Here is a 20,536-nt window from a genome sequence, read left to right as displayed (position 1 = left end):
GCGTACTGCAAGGAAAAAGCTATTTAGTTCTTTTATATTCAAGCCCAGGCAGACAACTCTACAGCTAATATTTTGAAAACCAGGCAAGCGTAATGTCTTTATATTTATACTTACACTTTCCTATTCTAACAGACTACTCAAAGTAGCTTTAAGTAGCAAATCACAATTAACTATGATGCTTTATTCTGCTTTATCTACCTCACATCTACTATCAATTTAGAATCACTACTTATTCTAACATGCATGGCTTTGAAGGAAATCGGTGCACATAAAGGAAACAAAGGGAAAACATGCTAATCTCACTCAGCCAGCATTTGAGCCAGGAACCTTCTTGCTGCTGCACGGCAACAGTGTTAATCACTCTACTATTTAATTCAATGCAGTTCAAATTGTATTTATATAGTTCACAACAACTGTCACATCGAGGTGGTTAATATTGTAAGGTAAAGTGAGCCATCTGCCCTGGGGCATTTTGAGGGGCGGGCGGGCGGGCGGGCGGGCGGGGGGTTAAGGAGAGAGCAGACGGATACATGACAAATGACACTATGGATACGTTGGATGAACAGACGTACACGCCTGGGGAAATGTACATGGTTTTAGCAGTACTGTACTTTTCCCCCCAATTGGAAATATTCTATTTCCCTCAAATTCAACAAGGTTAGGTCAAACACAAAGAGTACGTTCTGAGGAAAACACAAATGAGCCACGTAATTATGTCCCATTTTACACCTGGATTTATTGAGACACATACTATAAAACAGTATTAAAGGAGCTGGATAACAACAGTATTTTCATTGCTATAAGTTCAACAGTACAATATAAATACAAAAACACGCACAGAATGTCTGTCGACAAGCTACAATTCAAATAGAAAATAAAGGAGATACAGTAGAAACTGAGGAAATGAAATCAGTGATGTTGCTCTGCAAAAATAATCTGCTTTTTTGACAAACTCGAGAGCCAAAGGTTACATGTAAATCACACAACAGAAACATTCAACTAGTGCAAAAAAGCTTCTAACATAATCATCTTAAACTACACATTATCTAATATATAATATATATTCATTTATTTATATATACTTTCATATAAATAACCCCTTAATTTGGCATTTTATCATTCATAAAATAATTTAAACATCCTAACAGACACCGAGTGGCACATTTGAAAGCGATGGAATAAAATTTAAAAGCACTTTTACTCATTTATCTCTACACTAGATATGTGGTGAGAGCTTTATATCGTGTTGTGTGGTGCAGTATAAGGGCAGACTGGAAAACAAGAAAAGAAAAAGAACAAACTCAAAAACAAAACAATGGTTGATCATTTTTCCCCTCACCCAGCAGACCCACTCAATCCCCAAGCCCTTAAATGGCAGAACACAACTGGTCCAAAAGTAAATTAAACTACATACATTCCAGTATATACAAGAATATCCCGTCTACCCTTTACATATAACACAGCAGAATAAAACAGGGGAAAAAAAACAAACAAACAAAACTTTTTAAAAAAGGCCAAAATACCCATAGGTGCCTTTATTCTTAATGTTTTTATATCATTACATGACTTTTTTGTCAGTTTAGTCAATGTTAGTGTTACATTATAACAGTACTGCACATCACACTTTTAATTCTCTGCAGAGGCATCAGGGCACAGTACCACCACCTCCAACATCACCTCTGTAACATCGTTAGGAAGGGAACCTGCTGTAGACAGGAGTGAACACCAGAGACTTCTACGAATCTGTTATTTGGTCCACCCTCCTATAGCCAGAGCAGGACAGGGAAACTGCGAGGTTTACAAGCTGAGGGTGCTCAGGTGCAGTCAAGAATCTATAAAGGGAGCACTAGCATTCAACAATGCTGTAATAATGACAAGACAAAGAGACGGCTGCCAGCCAAAGTCAGATAGAGGAATGGGCGACAGCAAGTGTGGAATACTGTTTACTGTTACAGCTATGAGGGAATTATCTTGTTTGCATAGTGTACGTAGAGTACCAAAAGTATTGCAGTTTAAACTGTACTCATGGAAACGAGTAAAATACATGTAAATGTAATTTCCAAGTGCAAAAGAAGCACAGCTATTAATCCATCTCATGAGTACCTAAAATTAAAGTAAGTGAAACAAAAAAATTTGATTGAGGGATTAGCATGTATTCCCTGTGATCCCTTTATAGTATTCTGACTCGGCGTGACAATAAACCTTTTTTATAGTCATCAAAAAGTCAATAACATGTCTTTGTGATAAGGTGGAGGATTGTGTAACATGGAGGGAGAAAGGGGGGTGGGTGTTGCCACTCTTAATACAACAATTTAATTTTTTTAAAAATACATTCTTACTGAAAACAGAAAACCTACAGTAGTGCACCGCTACATGTTCCGTGTTTTTGTTAGTTTTTCTTCTCCTTTTCTTTAACTTTTTTTGACAGCCTATCAGATACAAAGTGCTCAGGACACGACTGGTGTAGCATACAGTGTATTTCTCATACAGTTGATTCATTTGTGCTGAAATGACATTAAATCTTATACATACTCTTCATCCCTCTGTTTCTGCAGCGGTTCATTGGATACTGCTTTTTTTTTTTCCTTCGCAAAAATGGTCAAATTGGGAACAGAGCCTGTTTATGTGACCTGTCATGAGCCGGCGTGTGTGTGTGTGTGTGTGTGAGGAATTTGGTGTATGTGTGCTTGTACTAAGTACTGCTAATAGCTGAAGAGAACATACAATGTGATGGCAACAGAGAATTTAGATACACTAGAGGAGACGACGTATTTTCCTGTGTGTTCTCCGAGGTAACGTTTCCTGTCTCGATAAGTGGTTAATCCCCCCTGACAAACGGTGATAAGCACCAATGGCTCAGTGGTATAAAGATAGTGGTTGGAGAGCACACGATGCATGGCTGAGTGAACAGAGCAAAAGAAGAGGTGTAGGGCCGGGGCTGCTGTGTGTCTGAGCGAACATAAATAAAACACAGAAAGTGATGTAGGAAGGTTTTCATCTCTGGACTGTGGAGGGCTTTCTGTGGAGTGTTTTCTGCACCTTCTTGTGTTTGAGTGTACAAGTGTGAATGTGTCTTCCCAGTCTCAGCCGCTCACACCACTGTGGCAGGTCTGCGGTCCATCTCCTCCTCCAACTTCACCATCTGCTGCATGTCCTTCGTCTTGGAAGAGATGGAAGACAGTTAAGACAGACAGACACCTTCTTTTAATGTGTGCAAGTGGAAGATTTTCTAGTGGATTTGTACAACTTTTGTGATCAATTTGTGTTCAACTTTTAGTAAACAATTTATCAGTACGAGCTTCAGATTTCAGGATTCTGTTGGGTGTATCTCTGAATTGCTTGGCAGGTAATAAAGCCACATGCTTAGTTGGAGTAATTGTTGCCTCAGTGGGACACAGTGACATACTATGAAAGTAAATGATTATGAGCTGGAGTAGAAGCACAGGAGCAGGTTGTGAGCTGGCTGTTTTTACTTAGTAATAGCTGGTGAGTCATGGTGATGAATGACTTGAGCTTCTAGTTGGCACTCCTGACAGCGCAAGAGCTGCAGACTAAAAATGTGGGAGTGGAATTTCATCATACAGAGGAAAGAAACACTTTCTATTTCAAACTGTGCAAATCTCTTCAAAGACAGGCCTGTCGTGTACTATTCCCCTGCTGTACTCAGGGCTGAGTCACTTGAGTAGATCATTATAGCAATCATTTAGATAGCAGATAAGTCAAGACTTAAACAGGCTCGGTGAAAAACTGAGGCAATGAAAACGTGACTAAGAGGTAGGAGGAAAAGACGTGAAAGGAAACACGATCACTGAATGATGCAGTGACAGAAAGGTGATGTCAGAGGTAGAGATGAGGGGAGATGGCGATGCCTACCTTGAACCTGTTTGTTTGCATGGTGTGATTTCAAAAGCTGTGCCGGAAGAAGCAAATCAAATTAAAAGAAAGGAAAATGTGCATACATGTGAAACATGTACAGGTACTATGACAGATGGTAAAATAAAATGCAAAAATGGGGACATGATGACGTAAACCGTACTTTCTTCTATTTGTAATGTCGGGGAAAAAAGACACTGATATTATAATCTGGCTTTTTTGTTTGTTTCATTTCAGCAGTTTTGTTTATCTTTAGTAATTCAGGGCAATTCTGATCCTAACTTTGGGGGAAAATTCTTGCATAAATAATAATTATATCACAAGCAATAACAACAGCAGTCAATATGTCAGTGAAGGAAGTACAGTTGTGTTTAGAAGTTTACAAACCCTCATCATGAGCATTAAAAGTATTTGTTTGACAGCACTCACTGGATTTACCAATATGCAGAACAATGGGAAAGTCCAGTGAACTCAGTAAAGATCTAAGAAAGAAATCTGTAGAGTCACACTAGTTGGGAAAGTCCCTCTGAGCCATTTCTGGTACTGGTACATTACACAAAGTGGATGGAATATTGAAGAAGAGTGACTACCTCCAAATTCTTAAATTTCACCTCAAATCAACAGCTAGATAGTTGAAAGTTGGGCACACCTAGTGGTGCCCAACTTTCCAACAGGAAAATGATCCTAAACTGGTTACAGTGCTGGAGGAATATATACACAGAGGACTGGAATGTGAGTGTCCGACTCTGAAATTCAGAGAAATTATCTCCACTAAAGATACATGTTTTACATTCATTCTACCCTGGAAAAAGTTAGTGTTGAAAAAAGTTAAAAGCCCGAAATTACAATGACAGTCATGCCCATGATGAGGGAATGTAAACTTAAGACAAATGTATCTAGAACATTTAACTAGTCCCAAAGCTTGAGTGTCATTTATACTTTCTAAGCCGGTAAAGCAAGAAGCTCCCTAAACTGAGGAATGTTCTGATATGAGCAGGATATGGTCCAATACTAAATGCTGGGTTTAAACAACAGTGTTAACAGCTTAGATAGGTGACAGCAATCACAGTTACTGCTATCTAGATCAATTTACACTGTAGTGGCAGTAAAAGGTAATTTCCTTCTATGTACCTGCTCATTGAACTTCTCCAGTTTCTCCAGCTGCTCTCTCTGGTTTTTCTCTAGCTGCTCCATCTCCTTCTGATGCTTCATAGCCAGCTGCAGAAACATGGAGACAAAGGCAATAAACTAAATTGTCATAAATAAATAGCAATGTTTTTTTATTACAATGAAATATGTTTTAGTAGGGGGAGTCATTTGGAGCATTTGATTCAAGATTAATGATCATTATGCAACACTGGGTTGTAAAACAAAATTCTGATGTCGTCACAAACAAGAATGACAGGCTGTCTCAGCCTGAGGAAAGAAACTACTCTGAGGTTGAGCGCTGCAGGAGCAACAACTTCTTTATCACTTGCCCAATGGCAGCAGGGTGAACAGACTGAGGGATATTACACTTTGTATTTAAATTCCAACAATGTTAATCCAGTGCACAGGCTAAAGGAATAATGATTGAAGTGCTCTTCAGCTGAGGAACAAAAAATAAACATCCTACCCTCTTCCTCTCATCCAGGAACTTCTTGGTGTTGCTGCTGTTTAGCTCCCGCACTCTCCTTCAGAGCGGAACAAAACCATCACAACATGAAGTTACAATGAGCGCTTAAGAGCCCCAAAACAACGACTGAACGATTACATCATGGGCGTGACCCACCTCTCTCGCTCTGCCTTATTTTTGATAGTCTTGTCCTGGCTGATGGCTTTACTGTTTTCCATGGACATCTTAGCCTGGTTGGCACGCATCTCTTTGCTCTGCCTGCATTGTGGAACAAGCAGCTGCATATAAGACAAGTTGTCTGCATCCAATTTTTGGCAATAAAATCTCAGAGTTGCTGCCCCAAATGATCATGTCTGATCACTCGCAGTAATCCATCCCTATGTGTGTGAGCAAGCTGTGCGGGTCTCTCACCTTTCATGAATGAGTTTGAGCTGCAGGGTCTGCTGCTCCTGAACAGTGGCCAAGAGCTTCTTGAGGTGTTCACACTGCTGGGTGACGTGGCTGTCCTTCATCTCCTGCTCCTCACTGCTGTGACTACTGATTAGCTCTGACCACTCTTTGGTGTGCTGTGCTGTGATGTCCTTTACCTGCATGCGAACACACAAGCGCATTAATAACTTACAGCTAAGATACTTGTCATCCTCACATCTAATAATAGCTTTGTGGAAAGAGCGTTTGCTGTAAGTTACCTTGGTTTTATGATCAGCAACTAGCGTTTGAATCTTATCTTCTGTCTCCTTCTTCAGCTCTTGGCAGTTGTTTTCACTGTAAGGAACCCACATGTACAAGTGGACAAGAGAAGTTTAGTTGAATTGATCTTAAGGAAAGGAGTCAAGAGGGGTGGGCAAAGTTAGGTATGTCTTTGATTTGTCTCTGTGCATAAATGGTTATTAGCAAAGCTTCATATCACACTGGGAGCTTTATAGAAGCAGTGTCGAGTCTTGCACGGGGACCTCCTGTCCTCTTCGTGTGCTCTGTGCAGTTTGACACAGCTAATATTATTTTTTGAGCTCTAGATGTCGAGGTTTGCCAGTGTAGCAGGCAGAATAGAACCCAAATGCAGGACTCTGGAAACTAGAAATGAACTCAATAACACAGCTTTAATGGTCTACAGGGGGAAAGAGAACAAAAAAACATTCACTGAGCAGGAAAGAGGCAAACAATAAATACACACGAGGCAGTTAGGGAGATGGGAAACACAAGGGAACATAACTGCAACAAATCGGGAAAACTAGACAGGTAAACTCAACATGAAGCACACAAGACTATCAAAATAAAACTGGAGCTAACACCAAGATACAGACCCAAACATCAGAATTTGACAGAGACAAAAAGATAAACAAACATAGAGACAAGACTGACTTCACAAGGGAGACACTAAAGGACAAAACAGAGATGAGACTAATGAGTTTGTGTGTGTGTTTGCTTTTGTCTCCACTTACCCTCGTTTCTTGATGGCTTTCTCTAGTAGCTTCTCCAGAGTTACCTTCTCCTTATCATGCAGAGACACTATCTTGTCCACCTGCGTGCAGTGAGTTTTCTGCATTGTATTTTGATCCTAGTGCAGAAAAGGGAGACACGTTTATTATTTATAATTATTATTTATAATATATAATTATTTACCTATGCCATGCAGATGCAGTTTTAACCTATATTGAAACCAATTTGGAATCAGCACAACAGGCAGCAGCAACAACAACAACGATTATTGTTTGTAATACACTCATGTTGATTTTGTTGCTCCCCCTGAATAATGAACCAGCAGCTATCTTTTTTTCAGCCAACAGATGGGTCTGCAGGTACTGATATACATATGTTAAGCAACAGGACTAAATTCTGTGATGATTAATCTGCATGTATGACTGAGCCAGCAGCCAATATAAACTGTGCTGATCGCTGTTTGAAGAAAAACAGCAAATCATTATGTGTCTGGATCTATAGACACTTCTCAGTATTTTAACATATGTGCCTTCTTTACTCCTGGGATATAACTCAAATCTCCACAAATCCATCCCTGAGAGGAAGGGAAAAGGAAAAGCTTGCAGTAAAGAAACAGTTGTATAATTTCCTGCATCTCTCTTATACAGACTTGCTTTGTGCAGCCAGGAGACACTAGAAGCAATATGACACATTAGCATACTCAGAAGCACCCTATGTGCATTATGAATGGTGTGTGTGTGTGTGTGTGTGTGTGTGTGTGTGCGTGCAGTCAGTGGTCAGTGGAAGATGAAAGGTAGAGCCGCCTCCCCTTCCACCGTTTCTATCCCTCTGAGCATCAATAACTGTCAGGAATAAACAGCAGCCCCTTTGTATTATTAGCAGACAGGTCTGCAGTAAAACAGTCACCCACCTTTGAGTGTTTCTTCTTTAGAGTGTTGAGCTCCTTCTGCTGCTTTTTAATCAATTTAAGGTACGACTGCAGTGGGAGAGATCCATGTTTAGTCACGATGTACAATATACTAGACTCAGGCAGCATTAATAGTTGGCGTGCAATTACTTCCATGAGATAATTGTGAGTTTAATATTGGTGCAAAATCATAACTACAATAGTATTTGTTATTACTAAAATATAACACAAAGTAATTATTGTTTTTTAGGTCTAAACATGATACAGACAATGTCAACACCTGAAGCAAAGATTACTTCTATATAATTGCTCATTTTCATACATATGCCTGTACAGAGTAAACTAAAGGAAACCTGCTGCTGAGCTATGTGACAGGAGTTACAATACCAACCTTCATTTGCTTTAAGTCATCAATGCTGACAGTAGGCACGAGTGCGTTATCTGAAACAGCAGTGGAAACAAATGTTATTCTGTGTTTACATAGTTCGCATACAGCATGTTTAATATGTCTGTCTTTACGTCAGCGTATACCCTTCTTGGCTTCGGTCGTGTTATTTTGGGCAGCGTTGGAAGTCTGGGCCATGTCTGAGCTGGCTTGCGGTGTCACACTGGTTTTCACAGTGTCACCTTTACCCTTCCCTTTCTTGTCGTTTTTTGAGCTTCCGCTGGGAACATCTGCTATGTCGTTCTACAAAGGAAAAGAGACGCATTTATTCAAACTGGCTGCATCCTTTCAGTCAGATACATGCGATCAGACCAGTTTTGGATTCGTATGGGCGCCGCTTCAAAACCCATGTGTACCGTGTCAATTCCCAGTGCTTTCATCTGGTCAGCTCTCTTCTCTGCTATAGTCAAAAACTTCTTTGGGTCTGATAGAGCATCCACAATAGCTGAAACACAAAGAGATTTAGAAGATTTCGTCATGAGCCTGGTGGGCTGAATGAATAACCTGACGCTGAAATGTGTCATTCAGTGCAAACTTTGTATGACACAGCTTTGCGTTCCTGTCTACGTTCTGAGAAAGTCTCCTTATCAAATCTGAAATCATCTTCACGTCTTGTTTAAATAACCGTTACTAGGGAACAGGATCTTATTTTCAGCTCTTGGTAAAGAGCTGCTTGAGTAGGAAAGTGATAGCGACAGATCTTGCAGAATAACCACTAATGGTTACAGTAATGATTCCTCAGTGCGAGCCCGTTGGCTTTATTTAATGACAACTCCAATTGTCCTGCTCATTTGTATGCTCGTGCCTGTTCGAAACCATTACTGCAGAGTCACTGTCATCATCATTTGTGCCACGCCATTACTGTGAATGTTAAAACCGAGGCAGAGAGAAAGCGAGCAGGAGAGAGTTTTCTTGCTTTCCTTTCTCCTCTCCTCTCCCTGCAGGCTACAGCAGCTGCTTTATTATACTGCTCTCAGAATACTTATGGCGGATATTAAAGGTTATCTATACAAAACAAACTTATAGTTCTGTTTTACCCATGCACTGAAGTCTATCCAGTAATATAAAGTACATTAAGTGCTGCAATTTGTGTGTTTCCCTCACCTCCGAAGCCGTCGGGCACGTAGGTCTTGAGGATGATTTGGCAGAAGACGGTGGGCAACGACAGCGGCTTGTTGCCTTCGTTTCTCAGAGAGATGTGGCGGTAGCCAGCCTGCAGGCCGTCAAGAGGCAGGATGCGCTGCCCAATCAGCTTATTGTTGTCGTCGTAGACTGCGATGCGCAGCACGGCCAGGTCTGGTAAGATCACCTAGAAGGAAGGCATGAAGGGAAACAGTGGGTAAGAGGGAGGAGTAACCACACTGAAAAAAAGGAAAAAGAAACGTCGCCATTAGTTCTACCGAAATTTTGGAAGTCTACTGAGCTCATTCTGCTCTGATAATGTTTAAAAAGATAAATATTTGCCAGACAAAGCAGTAAAAGAAAGCAGCATCATTAAAGGGGAAGGTCGAAGATGGAACTGCAAGGGACACAATCGGGGTATAGTCCATGTGTGATAAAAGAAAAAGACACGATAAAGGAGGAACACACTGCATATCTGACTGCTGACAAGCCCGTCTCTGCAGCTAGTATGCATCCAAGGAGTGGAGAATATCTTGTGTACATATGTATGCTTTTAACTTGTGTCTGCAGATGAGCTTCTGTACTCACACCCTTGGAAAAAAAGAGAGCGAGAGAGTGTCTTAACTGGGCTTCTATGTGAAGATAAGAGGATGATTAATACAAAGACGATGGGAAGGTGGGAGATAAGGCTGAAGAATACTCACTGGAGATGAATGGGTAGAAGCATCGCGTGCGTGTGTGTGTGTGTGTGTGTGTGTGTGTGTGTGTGTGTGTGTGTGTGTTTGCTTACACATTCACAGCCCTGCTGATGCACGGTGTATTGTTCGCTTGCAGTCATGACAGCGGTGTGTATGCATGCAAAAAGTGTGGCGGCATTTGAGGGCATCTGTGTGTGTGGAGGTGAGAAACGAATCTTGCTTGCAGACTGCTTATGATGGCCCTCTTTGATAGGTGTGTGTGTGTGTGTGTGTGTGAGCAGCACTGCGGCAGGCTGTGATTGATGGTGTGTGTTAGGAAGCTGGAGTCACAGTCATGGCTGAGAGACTTCCTATTCTGCTGAGAGCAGCACTATTACACACATGTTCCTCTCTCTCTTTGGCTCCCATCTCTTTTATTTTCCCTTTAATTCTCTCCCTCACCTCTAATTATCTTTCTTTTCATTTCTGTGGCTCCTTTCCTCACTTCCTTTTTCTTTTTCTGTCAGTCAGTATACAGTAGATTGTGTTTAGTTTTTTATGTCACACTTTATTATTCAACAGTATCCCAAATCACTCCGTTTCTGTATTCTCACTTTATATTCTCCATCTGCTTCCTCCTCTCCCTAACTCTTGCTACTATTATCTTAGATTTCATTATTGTCTCCTTTCCTTCTCCTTCCACCCTTTGTACTGGAGTAAGATGAGAATCAGGCTGCTTCTCATGTCACTAAGATCTTTCTCCAACCCAAATAATAGATTTTTCTCCCCCAGTTTCCATTTCCATTGGCTCATCCTAAATGGGACTACGTGCTGCAACATTTTTTCAACTCACTGCATCCATTACTGTTGCCCCGTCTATCCGTTCGTGCTACCTTTCTGAAGACGAATGGCTCCTCGTTGTAGGCAGGGTTCAGTCCATTGTTCATCACCATGCGAGTGCGAAACTCTTTCCGGATGGTGTCCGTTGGCAGTCCATACATGTCGACTTCAACGTAGGTCCCGATTTTCTTGTCAGAGAGAAACTGTCCTGAGAACACCTAAAAAAGAAGCAGACCATTTCTCAGTGCTTTGGAGAGGTGTTGATTTTACAGCAATATTATCTGCACAGGTTCATTCAGTGCACTGTGGGGTGGCTGTGGCTCAAGAGGTACTGCAACCTATATACTAATCAGAAGTTTGGTGATTCAGTCTGCATGCCAGTGTCCTTGGGCAAGATACTGAACCCAGAGTTGCTCCTGAATATGAATAGGTGAATGAGTCATGTTGCATAAAGCGCTTTGAGTCCTCTAGGAGAGTAAAAAAGCGCGATATAAGAACCACTGTAATTTGTACAGCATGCCACATCTAAGCCTGAAACCAACCTTCAACATGATATCATCTGTAGGTTTCACAGACATGGATGAAACCTAGTTCCACTGAAAAAAAAGTTTGGTTTAAGACTAGGCTGAATCCCTGAATGGAAATCCCTTATCCACTTTTCCCCTGAATGATTTATTAGTACTGCACGACCTAACCTGTACACTGCAGGTTGCAGCGATGACACCATCCACCGGTGTCTCTGAGAATGGGTCAAACATCCTGTCTGACCGCCGCATGAAGTCGGGCTTCAGCAGGTACCTGACGTGCACAGAAGATGCACATGAGGAAAACGGCCACGCACAAACCCATCAATGAACACACTTTTGTTTTGTAAAATCTGATTATGATGCCTTTACAAACATTTTTTTGTTGTTGATGTCTCCCGATTTAGAATAAATGTAGCACACGAAGGTACTGTGCATATGTGTATGCTAACCAGAGGCCTATCAGAGTAACATTAGTAGTGATGACTGTCTGCAAAAGCCTCGATCTCGCCACATATAAGATTTCCAGCATTAGCAGGAAAATCTCTGCCCTCAGGGACGGTATTAAAGGCGAGGCATGGAGACGACAAGGGAGAGAGGAAGAGACAGATGACTGCCGAGAGAAGAGGAGCTTCCTTCTCGAAAGCACTCATTGGTTTTTGGAAAAGATAGTAGCTGCGGTCGCTTCTGGCAGTCGCTAATGAGATGTGACTAGCTATAATTGATGAGCTTTAGAGAGGAGTGGAGAGGGAGGGAGGGGACAGACCGGAATGAACTAAAGACAGGAGTTGAGGAGCTGTGCTCACCCGCAGGAACCATTGTACTCAAACTTTCCTTGGTTCAGCTGCATGGCCAGATCTGAGAGAAGAGTGAGAATGATAAGTGATTAGTAACTGCAATATATACACGCCAGTGTTTAAACATCAAAACAATCCAAATAAATTAATGACTAAAAAAGAAAACAGAAAAACCCCATCATTCAAAGACGATGTGAATTTTTTTCTGAATCTGAGTGAATGGGTTTGTAATATTTTCCCGGACTCCCCCTTAGCTCCAAGTCCCCAGACCCCTGCCTAAAGCCTCACATATGCCCCACTCACAGCAGGCCATATGGTCTAATGTCTAATGCCTCTGGACATAGGACAGCAGCTGTTTCACTCCCTGTTAAGGTGTTTATATGGCAGCAACAGTTTGATAGTGTGTGTGTGAGTGTTTGTAAGAGGTCAGAGATAAACAGAGGTACAAATTCAGCTGCATTTATTTAGCAATTTTGCACACACGAAAAGATATTGATTCTATTTAAATGAGCTGACACCAAATCCAAACTTCAATTCAGAAACTTGTTTTTTTCCCTGCATGAATATATTTGCAGCTGCGAGATGGTCGTTTCGTAGCTTCACAGTCAACCCTTCCCCAAATGCAGAAGATGCTCTGAGCATGATCAGAGGGTTACTTGAAATTAGATTTGAGTGTGTATTTTGTAATATGAAGTTACATATACTATGAGTGGTGTTGTATGGGTGAGTGTGAGGTTAGAGGTCCCATGTTGCATGCTGTGGTACCTGGGGTCTGGAAGTTGAGTGAGACCATCTGGCAGCCTGCGTTCCAGAAGATCTGAGGCATGTAATTACTGGAGTCCACCCGGCCCCCTTTGGGGTAGATACGGCTCATCTGACGCTTGTTGTAGCTGTGCTGAAGCTCAGGAAAATTTGAAAAAAAAAAGGGAGGGAGAACATGTGTGTTTCAACACATGTGTGTGCGCATTAAACAGACTGTACAACTATTTTTAGTGTGAACAGCTTGGGTCAAGCAGTCCCACTGGAGGGGAGAGAGAGGCTGTGTGTCAGCCCGAGCTACACAGGCTGAAAGCACACTGGGCTCTAGAGGCCTCAAGTTCTTTTCCGACAGCAGAGTGGAAACAAGTATGGCTAAAAAACATCAGTTCTGAGCCGACGTTCAGCTCTCATTTAGGTGACCTCAATCTATAAAGTTCAAACTCAGATTTCATTGGAAATGTATGTCTCTTCATGCATCTCAGTAAAGTGTCTGAGCTATTTCCCTTAAAGTCTCATAGAGTTTAAAGTTAAAACCTAAACTTGGTGAAATCTGATCTTATGCTGATTAAAGTTTACATACATCCTGTAACGATAACTTAAATGTATTATTTATCTACATTTTTCCTACCTTAGCGTCCTTTTTTTTAAAAAATTTTTTTATAGCTGTTCTATTTTCTAGAAAAATCCAATGCAACTGGCTGATCTGACAAATGCTCAAAGGATACTTCACAAACTCAATGGCATTAGTCTTCAGATAGCCCAGGCCAACTGACTCGTTAAAAGATGACATGTTATGATGGATATTCCTTTCTGAAAAACAAAAGAAAAGAAAAGAAAAGCTGATTAACATTTATTTTGACAGGCAGTAATTGATTGATTGTTCTATGAGGCTCTTACATGAGAAATGAGAGCTAAAAGTTGAAGCTCTCACCTTCAGCTACATCAAAACTCTGGAACTTGACCGGCTGTGCATAGTTGACCATGGCTGACAGATACGGGTGGATGTTAGTGGTGGCTCCCACATAGGTGTACTGAGCTATCAGAGCCTCTTCTAAGTCTTCTGCCACATCTACAGTCTGAACAGCACAAGCACACATACACATGGCTCAATAACCTAGTCTTATTCATCAGCCCAGAGACAGCAGTCAGCTTTTAGTGGGGTAAAAAGGGGACGGGATGGGCACTTGCCTTCTTGTTGTTGTCTTGGTCAGATGCTTCAGAGATGTCTGTGGCGTCGGTTGCTTCAGATATCTCTGTCACCTCATCTTCAGGTACCTAAGAACACATCCATACAAAACACCCATTAATGGGATGTTCGTGTTAGTGGTAGATTTGACTGAATTTGGGCCATAGTAGTCCAATGTCCTATATTTAGCAAATGGTACAGGGGGAAAAAAACTGTTACAGTTAGCCGTTTTAATCTCACCTGCCGGGGATGTATAACAAACCAGAGTGCTTCTCTGCAATGTCCACAGATTCGTTTTAGTGTTTCAGTAGCAAGTCGACACTCAAACCTACCTTCTTAATACTGTTGCTTTGCTCGTCATCTTTCCTTGAGCTGACAGCATTACTCTGAGAAACACTGTTGGATTCTTTCTCGCTGGGTGCTTCAGAAACACTGCTGGGGGCCTCCGAATTCAAATCCTTATCCTCTGCCTCTTTTTCTCCTGCGCTCACATATACAGAACAACACAAATCAATAGCAAAGCTGATTTTTTTTTTCCCTCCAACATTAATATTTTACTTATTCCTTGGTGCATTTACTTTAGCGAGTGTTTGCACTTGATGTTCTACTTTGCATTTTTCAGCATAAACCTATCGCTTACTGCTCGTACAAGAGAGGCTGTCACGCACATTACTACGATTTATTATTTCACATAGAAACACAGGCTGTCAGACATCTGACCGTTCTCTGTGTCGTCTTCATTCTCCTCTCCCATAATGATAGCAGGGGTGTTTGTCTCTCCTGCCTCCATGTGTTTCTTGAAGGCCTCGAGCTGCTCTGTATTGCACACATAAGGATGTTAAAGACAGACAAATCTCATAAAATCACATAGATGTGCTGTCTACATACTCTGTTCGACTTCAGGTTTCAAGCGTTTGTTTTTGATGAGGATTTTCCGCTTGAGCTCACTTGGAGAGGGTAAAGGACGCCCAGGTTCAATCTGCCAAAGAGAAAAGAACTTTTACACTTAAGTAAATATGAGTATAACCCAATCAGAGCAAATTCTAAGAAATACTTTGTATTAGAAAGAGAGGATTTACCGCATAGTTCTCCAAAGGCTGTTTGAGGAGCAGGTCACCGAAGATCTCCTCGCAGTACTTGGCCATCTTGTACTGCTGAGGTTTACTAAGTAACACAGTCGCAAAAATACAAATGTCTATGTATTGATTATTTGTGAAAAATGTATGCAAATAAAAGCCATCCTTACACATTCGATGTTTACTGATTATAAATGTACCTGCAGTGATTTTCAAATGACAAAATAACAGGAAAGTCTGATGTGACAAATGCTGTCTCCTTAATGGCTTGGATAACATCCTGTGGCAGGAGAGGAAAAACATTAGGTGTGAGGAGGATGAATCATAACAAGCCATCAAATGTTATATCAAACTCTGAACACAAGGGGGCAGACTTACATTATGAAATAGCATTAGAGCAGTAACTGAAAGACTGAACAAAGTTGTTTTTTGTGTTCACCTTGAACAGGATATCTGTGCACATGGCCTTGCCATGAGTAATGATGGGTTCCTGGTCCTCTCCTTTCCCATCCCAGCAGTCCAGCTCCACACATCTAATGCAAAGCACACAGAAATGTCTCTGTCCACAAACTGCACGTGCAACTGAGCTTTAACATAGCCAGATACATGTGTGTCTGTCAACCCATCCGAGTACACCATATTAACATAAATACCTGCATCCAGCCAGCAGGACCTGCCGGTACATCTCTACTGAGGACTTCCCTCCAAACTGTCGGCCTGTCAAGTACGTGTTGTGGGAGGAGCTGATGAAGTAATGGGCCAGCGGTTGGTCCATATCTTGGTACAGTTCCAGCCGGTCCAGGAACACTGGAGCATTTTCATCTGACATTAGGTACCGGCAGAAGCCATCACTGGACATGTGACCTGAACAGAACAAGGACGGACACGAAGGGCGTAACTTAGTGGTAGAATATTATTTATTGTTAAACTTTGTGAATATTTCTTTAAGGTGAAAGCAGTATAAAACTCTGAAAATATTATTGTAGTTTTTTTATTTATTTTGGAAAAATGTAACATGTATTTGTAGAAGAAGTGTTCTAAAGTAAACAGAATAAATGGCTTTTATAATTCACTCTCTATCACTAAGTATTTTATTAGTATATACATTTTTATCATTACTAACTCTGAATTCAGCACAAGACGTGCAAATGTCAGGCCTGTGTGTTTATATCAAAACAACTTGATGTTTAACTACTGTAGATTCTTTTGGGAATCTAAATGTGTATCTAAAAAGCAGCAGAGCTATGTGTACAACCATTTCATCATGATGATAACAGGGGAAAAATAAACTCCGGCGCTTGACAATAAATATTTAGTCCTGGTGAAAATGTGCCAACAATCTGGTTTTCCGTTCAAGGTAACACCTGCAGATGGCAGCAAAGCCTAAAACATCTCCCTCCCTCTGGTTTGCCCACACGGTTCTTTACCTTTCTTCTTCAGATCTTCGTCTCTCTCGTATTTCTCGATGATCTGCATGGCTCTCTTGGGGTCGTAGAATGGAAACAGAATCTCATTTAACCTTGGGTCGCGCTGGTTCTGTGAAGCGAAACACAAACGCAGTCATCCCTCTATTCATCGTCTCCAGTAATTTCCCAGCACAAATCTAATTTAGGACAAACGCATCTTGCGCTACACGCAGGATAGGAGCAAACTTATTACAATATGTTTACATTCTCAATTTGTTATGCCTGATCAAAGGTACTGAACTCAGGACTATGTGATTGGCTTTCATCACTTACTATTTAAGAAATATTATCTATATATCATTAGTATACACACAGGCACATACCATTTAGACAGCAAGTACTAAAAGCACTGATCAAGGTGATTATTATACGGCAGTATAAACAAAAACCTGTGAGCCACACTAACAGGTGCAGAGATTAAATGTTGCTTAAAAGCAAAGAATCACATGTGTTTGAGGGAATCAAGGTGGCATTCACAAAAACAACAGCAAACATTCAAACATGAACATGAACATGAACATGTCGCTGCCCACTCACAGAGCCAGGTGGGGAATTTAATCTGATTGGCGAGCCCAGAGCATGAAGCAGCGCAAACACGTGACTGCACAGCAGCAGGACTAGGCAGGTATTCAGCAACACAGAGCAGCACAGCCACAGAACACATATACGCACAGCAGGGAACGAGACGAACCGAGCAGGAAGCAACAGGATGGAAACCTCGACCCTCCCGTTGCTACGGCAACACCAATCAGACACGGGGGGGAGAAGGAGGCAAGCCACGGTAGGGAGAACATGGGATGACGGTGGGCATGCAGAATAAGGGAGGTGGTTGAAGATGCCCTTGCAGGCCCACTCAAAGTTAAATGTTGTGTCCATCCAATTTGATTAAGGTGGACTAATGTGCAGTCGGGCCTGGGAGCAGGGCGACTTCTACCTCAGAGCAGGATGAGAGTAAGAGCAGCAGGAGTTGCAGGGAAGGGTACACGCAAGCTAAATACAGAGAGAAGTTAATGAATGATAAAGAGCTTACTTCATTCAGAAAGCTGACTAACTGGTCTACAGTTAAATAATCAGTTTTGTTCCCATTGCTGCAGAGAGATTAATTAGAAAAACAAAACAAAATGTTATGCTCCTTAAAATCGAAACCCTCACAGTCATTCACACAGTCAGTCAGTCAAAATTAGAAAAGCCAGTCTTTACAGTTACATTACGCTTTTAGTAGTATCTTGTTAATCATCACTCTTCTTTGACTGTTGTCATTAGGTTGAACATAATTAATGTTGAACGGTGGAAGCAGGTTAGGCTGTCCAGACATAGTTAGTGCGGCAGGCACAGAAACATTTGTCCTGATTATTTCCAACATGATGCAGCAGCTCTCACTTGGGGAATATTTAAACAGATGATATCATTGTTCTGCTCAGGCACAAGGTAACGCAGGTACAATACGTTGCTGGGTAAGGGTAATGCTGTTACATGTGTATTCGGAGGATATTTTATTATTTTTAAGGTACAAAACAATTAAAAAGAGCAGACGAGATGAAACACTTACATTTTCTTGAAGAGCTCCTCTATATCTGTGCGAGGGCAGATCTTCTGTGTGAGCGCGTAAAAAATGTCAAAGGTAAAATCTGCTGGTTCAATCTCATCGTTCTGTAAAAGGTAAGTGAGAGAGTCATTTCCTCACAGTTTTCTTTCAGCGTAACAAACTCGGACACATCTGACTTCCAGTATTGTCTGACCTTTCCACTAGGAAGGCCCAGATCCTTCAGAGCCTGAAAGATCCCCTTCTCCGTTTTGCCTGATGCAAATGTCCGAGTGATGCTTTAAGAAGAGGAGGAGGATAAGGTGAAGATGAGTGAATGACATTGTATTAAAAATAAATAAATAAATAAATACTTTAAACGCACTCTTACCCTCTTACAGGAATCTTCCCATTCACGTTGGTAAGGAAACACATTCTCATCCAACTAAACAAAAACAGGAAGTAGGATTAAGGCGTCTTACTGAAGAAGGCACAGCCAAGTTATTACAACTGTGCTGCGAATTGCACTCACTGTTTCTTGAGGCATGTCATTGGACAGACGTTGTTGGCCTTAACGTTGTGAATCACTGACCTCAAACCCTCGATCCACTTCTGCAAACAAACAAGCACAAGTATTCAGGACACACACGCACACGTATACACACTCCTACCACTTAAAACCACTGAACAAATTACATAGCATTCAAAAGAGCACCCAGTTTGCATTGTGTTAAGAGGTGAATGTCTTTGGGGAAATAAACAAGCAAATGAATTGCTCTTTAATCAACAGTCTTGTGATAGGGGCCTTGACAGGACCATCATTAACACAGACACAAAAAACACACACACAGCGATAAACAGCGACCTGTTGCAAGGCTACAAGGAGTGATGATAAACAAACAGCTAGAGAAGGCCTGTGACTGCCCATGAATATGCTGCCTCATGCATCCATGTAAAGGCCACTGATAATCCGAACACTTCTGAGCCTCCTCTCTGAATGTCTGTCCCTCCTTGTGCTAAACCCTCCTCCACTTCCACAACAAATTTCTACTGGTGTCATTATAAAAACATTAAATGCGATGGCTTGTGCAGCAGGGGCAGTCTGTTTGGGCCCGTGGTGTTCACGAAGCAGCGCGCTGATGTAAATATCTCTGTCATCTATTGAGGCCTGCTCTTTACTGTAGGGCCACCTGTATGCTGGGAGGGGTGCTGATGGTGTCGCGGTGCATTTGTGTCTATGTGTGTGCGAGAGAGATAAAGAGGGACCGTGTTTTTGACTGTGGGGGACGTGCTCATGTATTTTAACCTGTGAGTGTACGTGTTTGTGTTTGTGCTCCCTGCTGTGGGCTGCTGCATGAATATCATTGGCAGCCCCGTGGCACAAACAGCAGTTATAACACCCACCAGCATGAAGGGAAAAAACAAAAAACAAAAAAAACACCCTCTCATGGGAAATGAATAAACACCAATCCGGTGGTGCCAAATAACAGATCTGTGCTCAAAAAACTAAAAACACCAGCTTGTTCTAAAGCTACTGGTGATTTTACATTTTTCTACAAACTGACATCTGTAAAAACATTATGTACACCGTGCTCCAAAATTATTATGCAAATAGGATTTTAGTGTCATAAACACTCAATTTTGTGTTCAGTTAAACTCATGGATAGTGTTGTGTCTCAAGGCTCTTTGGATCACTGATATCAATCAGACATAATTAGTTTGTCAGGTGAGCCCAATTAAAGGAAGTCTACTTAAGAAGGATGTTCCACTTTATTAAGCATGCCACAGGTTTAAAGCAATAATGGAAAGAAAAACAATCTCTGCTGCAGAGTGTCAAATAATGCAATGCCTTGGATAAGGTATGAAAACTTAAGCATGATCATCGTACTGTGAAGAGATTTGTGGCTGATTCAGAGCACAGACGGGTTTGCACAGATAAATGCATAATGAGGAAGGTTTCTGCCAGACAAGTTCATCGGATTAAGAGAGCAGCTGTTAAAATGCTATTACAAAGCTGCAAACAGATATTTGAAACTGTAGGTGCCTCTGGAGTCCCATGAACCTCAAGGTGCAGGATCCTCCAGAGGCTTGCAGTTGTGCATAAACCTGCCATTCGGCCGCCCCTAACCAATACTGACAAGCAGAAACGGTTGCAGTGGGCCAAGAAATACATGAAGGTTAATTTTCAAACAGTCTTGTTTACTAATTTGCCATGTAACCCTGGATGGTCCCGGTGGATGATGTAGTGGACAGTTGGTGGATGGCCACCATGTCTTAACAAGCCTGC

At 41.5% G+C, this 20,536-nt stretch overlaps 1 protein-coding gene across 4 annotated transcripts in view; it reads right to left on the bottom strand.

The window, feature by feature from the left end:
* Positions 1–719: 719 nt before the first annotated feature.
* plcb4b (phospholipase C, beta 4b) overlaps positions 720–20,536 on the bottom strand; it is a 72,370-nt gene continuing 52,553 nt past the window's right edge. For 3 of the 4 annotated variants that reach the window (XM_013908720.1, XM_013908722.1, XM_013908721.1), the window contains 33 exons: positions 18,782–18,861; positions 18,641–18,694; positions 18,467–18,548; positions 18,277–18,377; positions 17,758–17,815; positions 16,689–16,797; positions 15,915–16,125; positions 15,701–15,794; positions 15,462–15,541; positions 15,265–15,349; positions 15,074–15,164; positions 14,906–15,001; positions 14,518–14,666; positions 14,188–14,274; positions 13,931–14,075; positions 13,725–13,809; positions 13,006–13,130; positions 12,250–12,301; positions 11,615–11,717; positions 10,973–11,137; positions 9,385–9,589; positions 8,637–8,725; positions 8,367–8,523; positions 8,227–8,276; positions 7,839–7,904; positions 6,931–7,046; positions 6,178–6,253; positions 5,900–6,075; positions 5,645–5,746; positions 5,489–5,546; positions 5,005–5,091; positions 3,874–3,910; positions 720–3,160 (listed from right to left, as the gene is read on the bottom strand). In XM_013908720.1, the coding sequence (XP_013764174.1) occupies positions 3,084–3,160; positions 3,874–3,910; positions 5,005–5,091; positions 5,489–5,546; positions 5,645–5,746; positions 5,900–6,075; positions 6,178–6,253; positions 6,931–7,046; positions 7,839–7,904; positions 8,227–8,276; positions 8,367–8,523; positions 8,637–8,725; positions 9,385–9,589; positions 10,973–11,137; positions 11,615–11,717; positions 12,250–12,301; positions 13,006–13,130; positions 13,725–13,809; positions 13,931–14,075; positions 14,188–14,274; positions 14,518–14,666; positions 14,906–15,001; positions 15,074–15,164; positions 15,265–15,349; positions 15,462–15,541; positions 15,701–15,794; positions 15,915–16,125; positions 16,689–16,797; positions 17,758–17,815; positions 18,277–18,377; positions 18,467–18,548; positions 18,641–18,694; positions 18,782–18,861 (3,348 nt within the window). In that variant the 3' untranslated portion in view covers positions 720–3,083. The remainder of the gene's footprint in view (positions 3,161–3,873; positions 3,911–5,004; positions 5,092–5,488; positions 5,547–5,644; positions 5,747–5,899; positions 6,076–6,177; positions 6,254–6,930; positions 7,047–7,838; positions 7,905–8,226; positions 8,277–8,366; positions 8,524–8,636; positions 8,726–9,384; positions 9,590–10,972; positions 11,138–11,614; positions 11,718–12,249; positions 12,302–13,005; positions 13,131–13,724; positions 13,810–13,930; positions 14,076–14,187; positions 14,275–14,517; positions 14,667–14,905; positions 15,002–15,073; positions 15,165–15,264; positions 15,350–15,461; positions 15,542–15,700; positions 15,795–15,914; positions 16,126–16,688; positions 16,798–17,757; positions 17,816–18,276; positions 18,378–18,466; positions 18,549–18,640; positions 18,695–18,781; positions 18,862–20,536) is intronic. The other variant, XM_013908723.1, reaches the window with a different exon arrangement.

Source organism: Pundamilia nyererei, unplaced genomic scaffold, assembly GCF_000239375.1.
Source record: "Pundamilia nyererei isolate P.nyererei 1_Seehausen unplaced genomic scaffold, PunNye1.0 scaffold00013, whole genome shotgun sequence".
Lineage (NCBI taxonomy): Eukaryota > Metazoa > Chordata > Actinopteri > Cichliformes > Cichlidae > Pundamilia > Pundamilia nyererei.
Note: the sequence above shows the minus strand (reverse complement) of the source record. Positions and strands in the feature narration are given on the sequence as shown.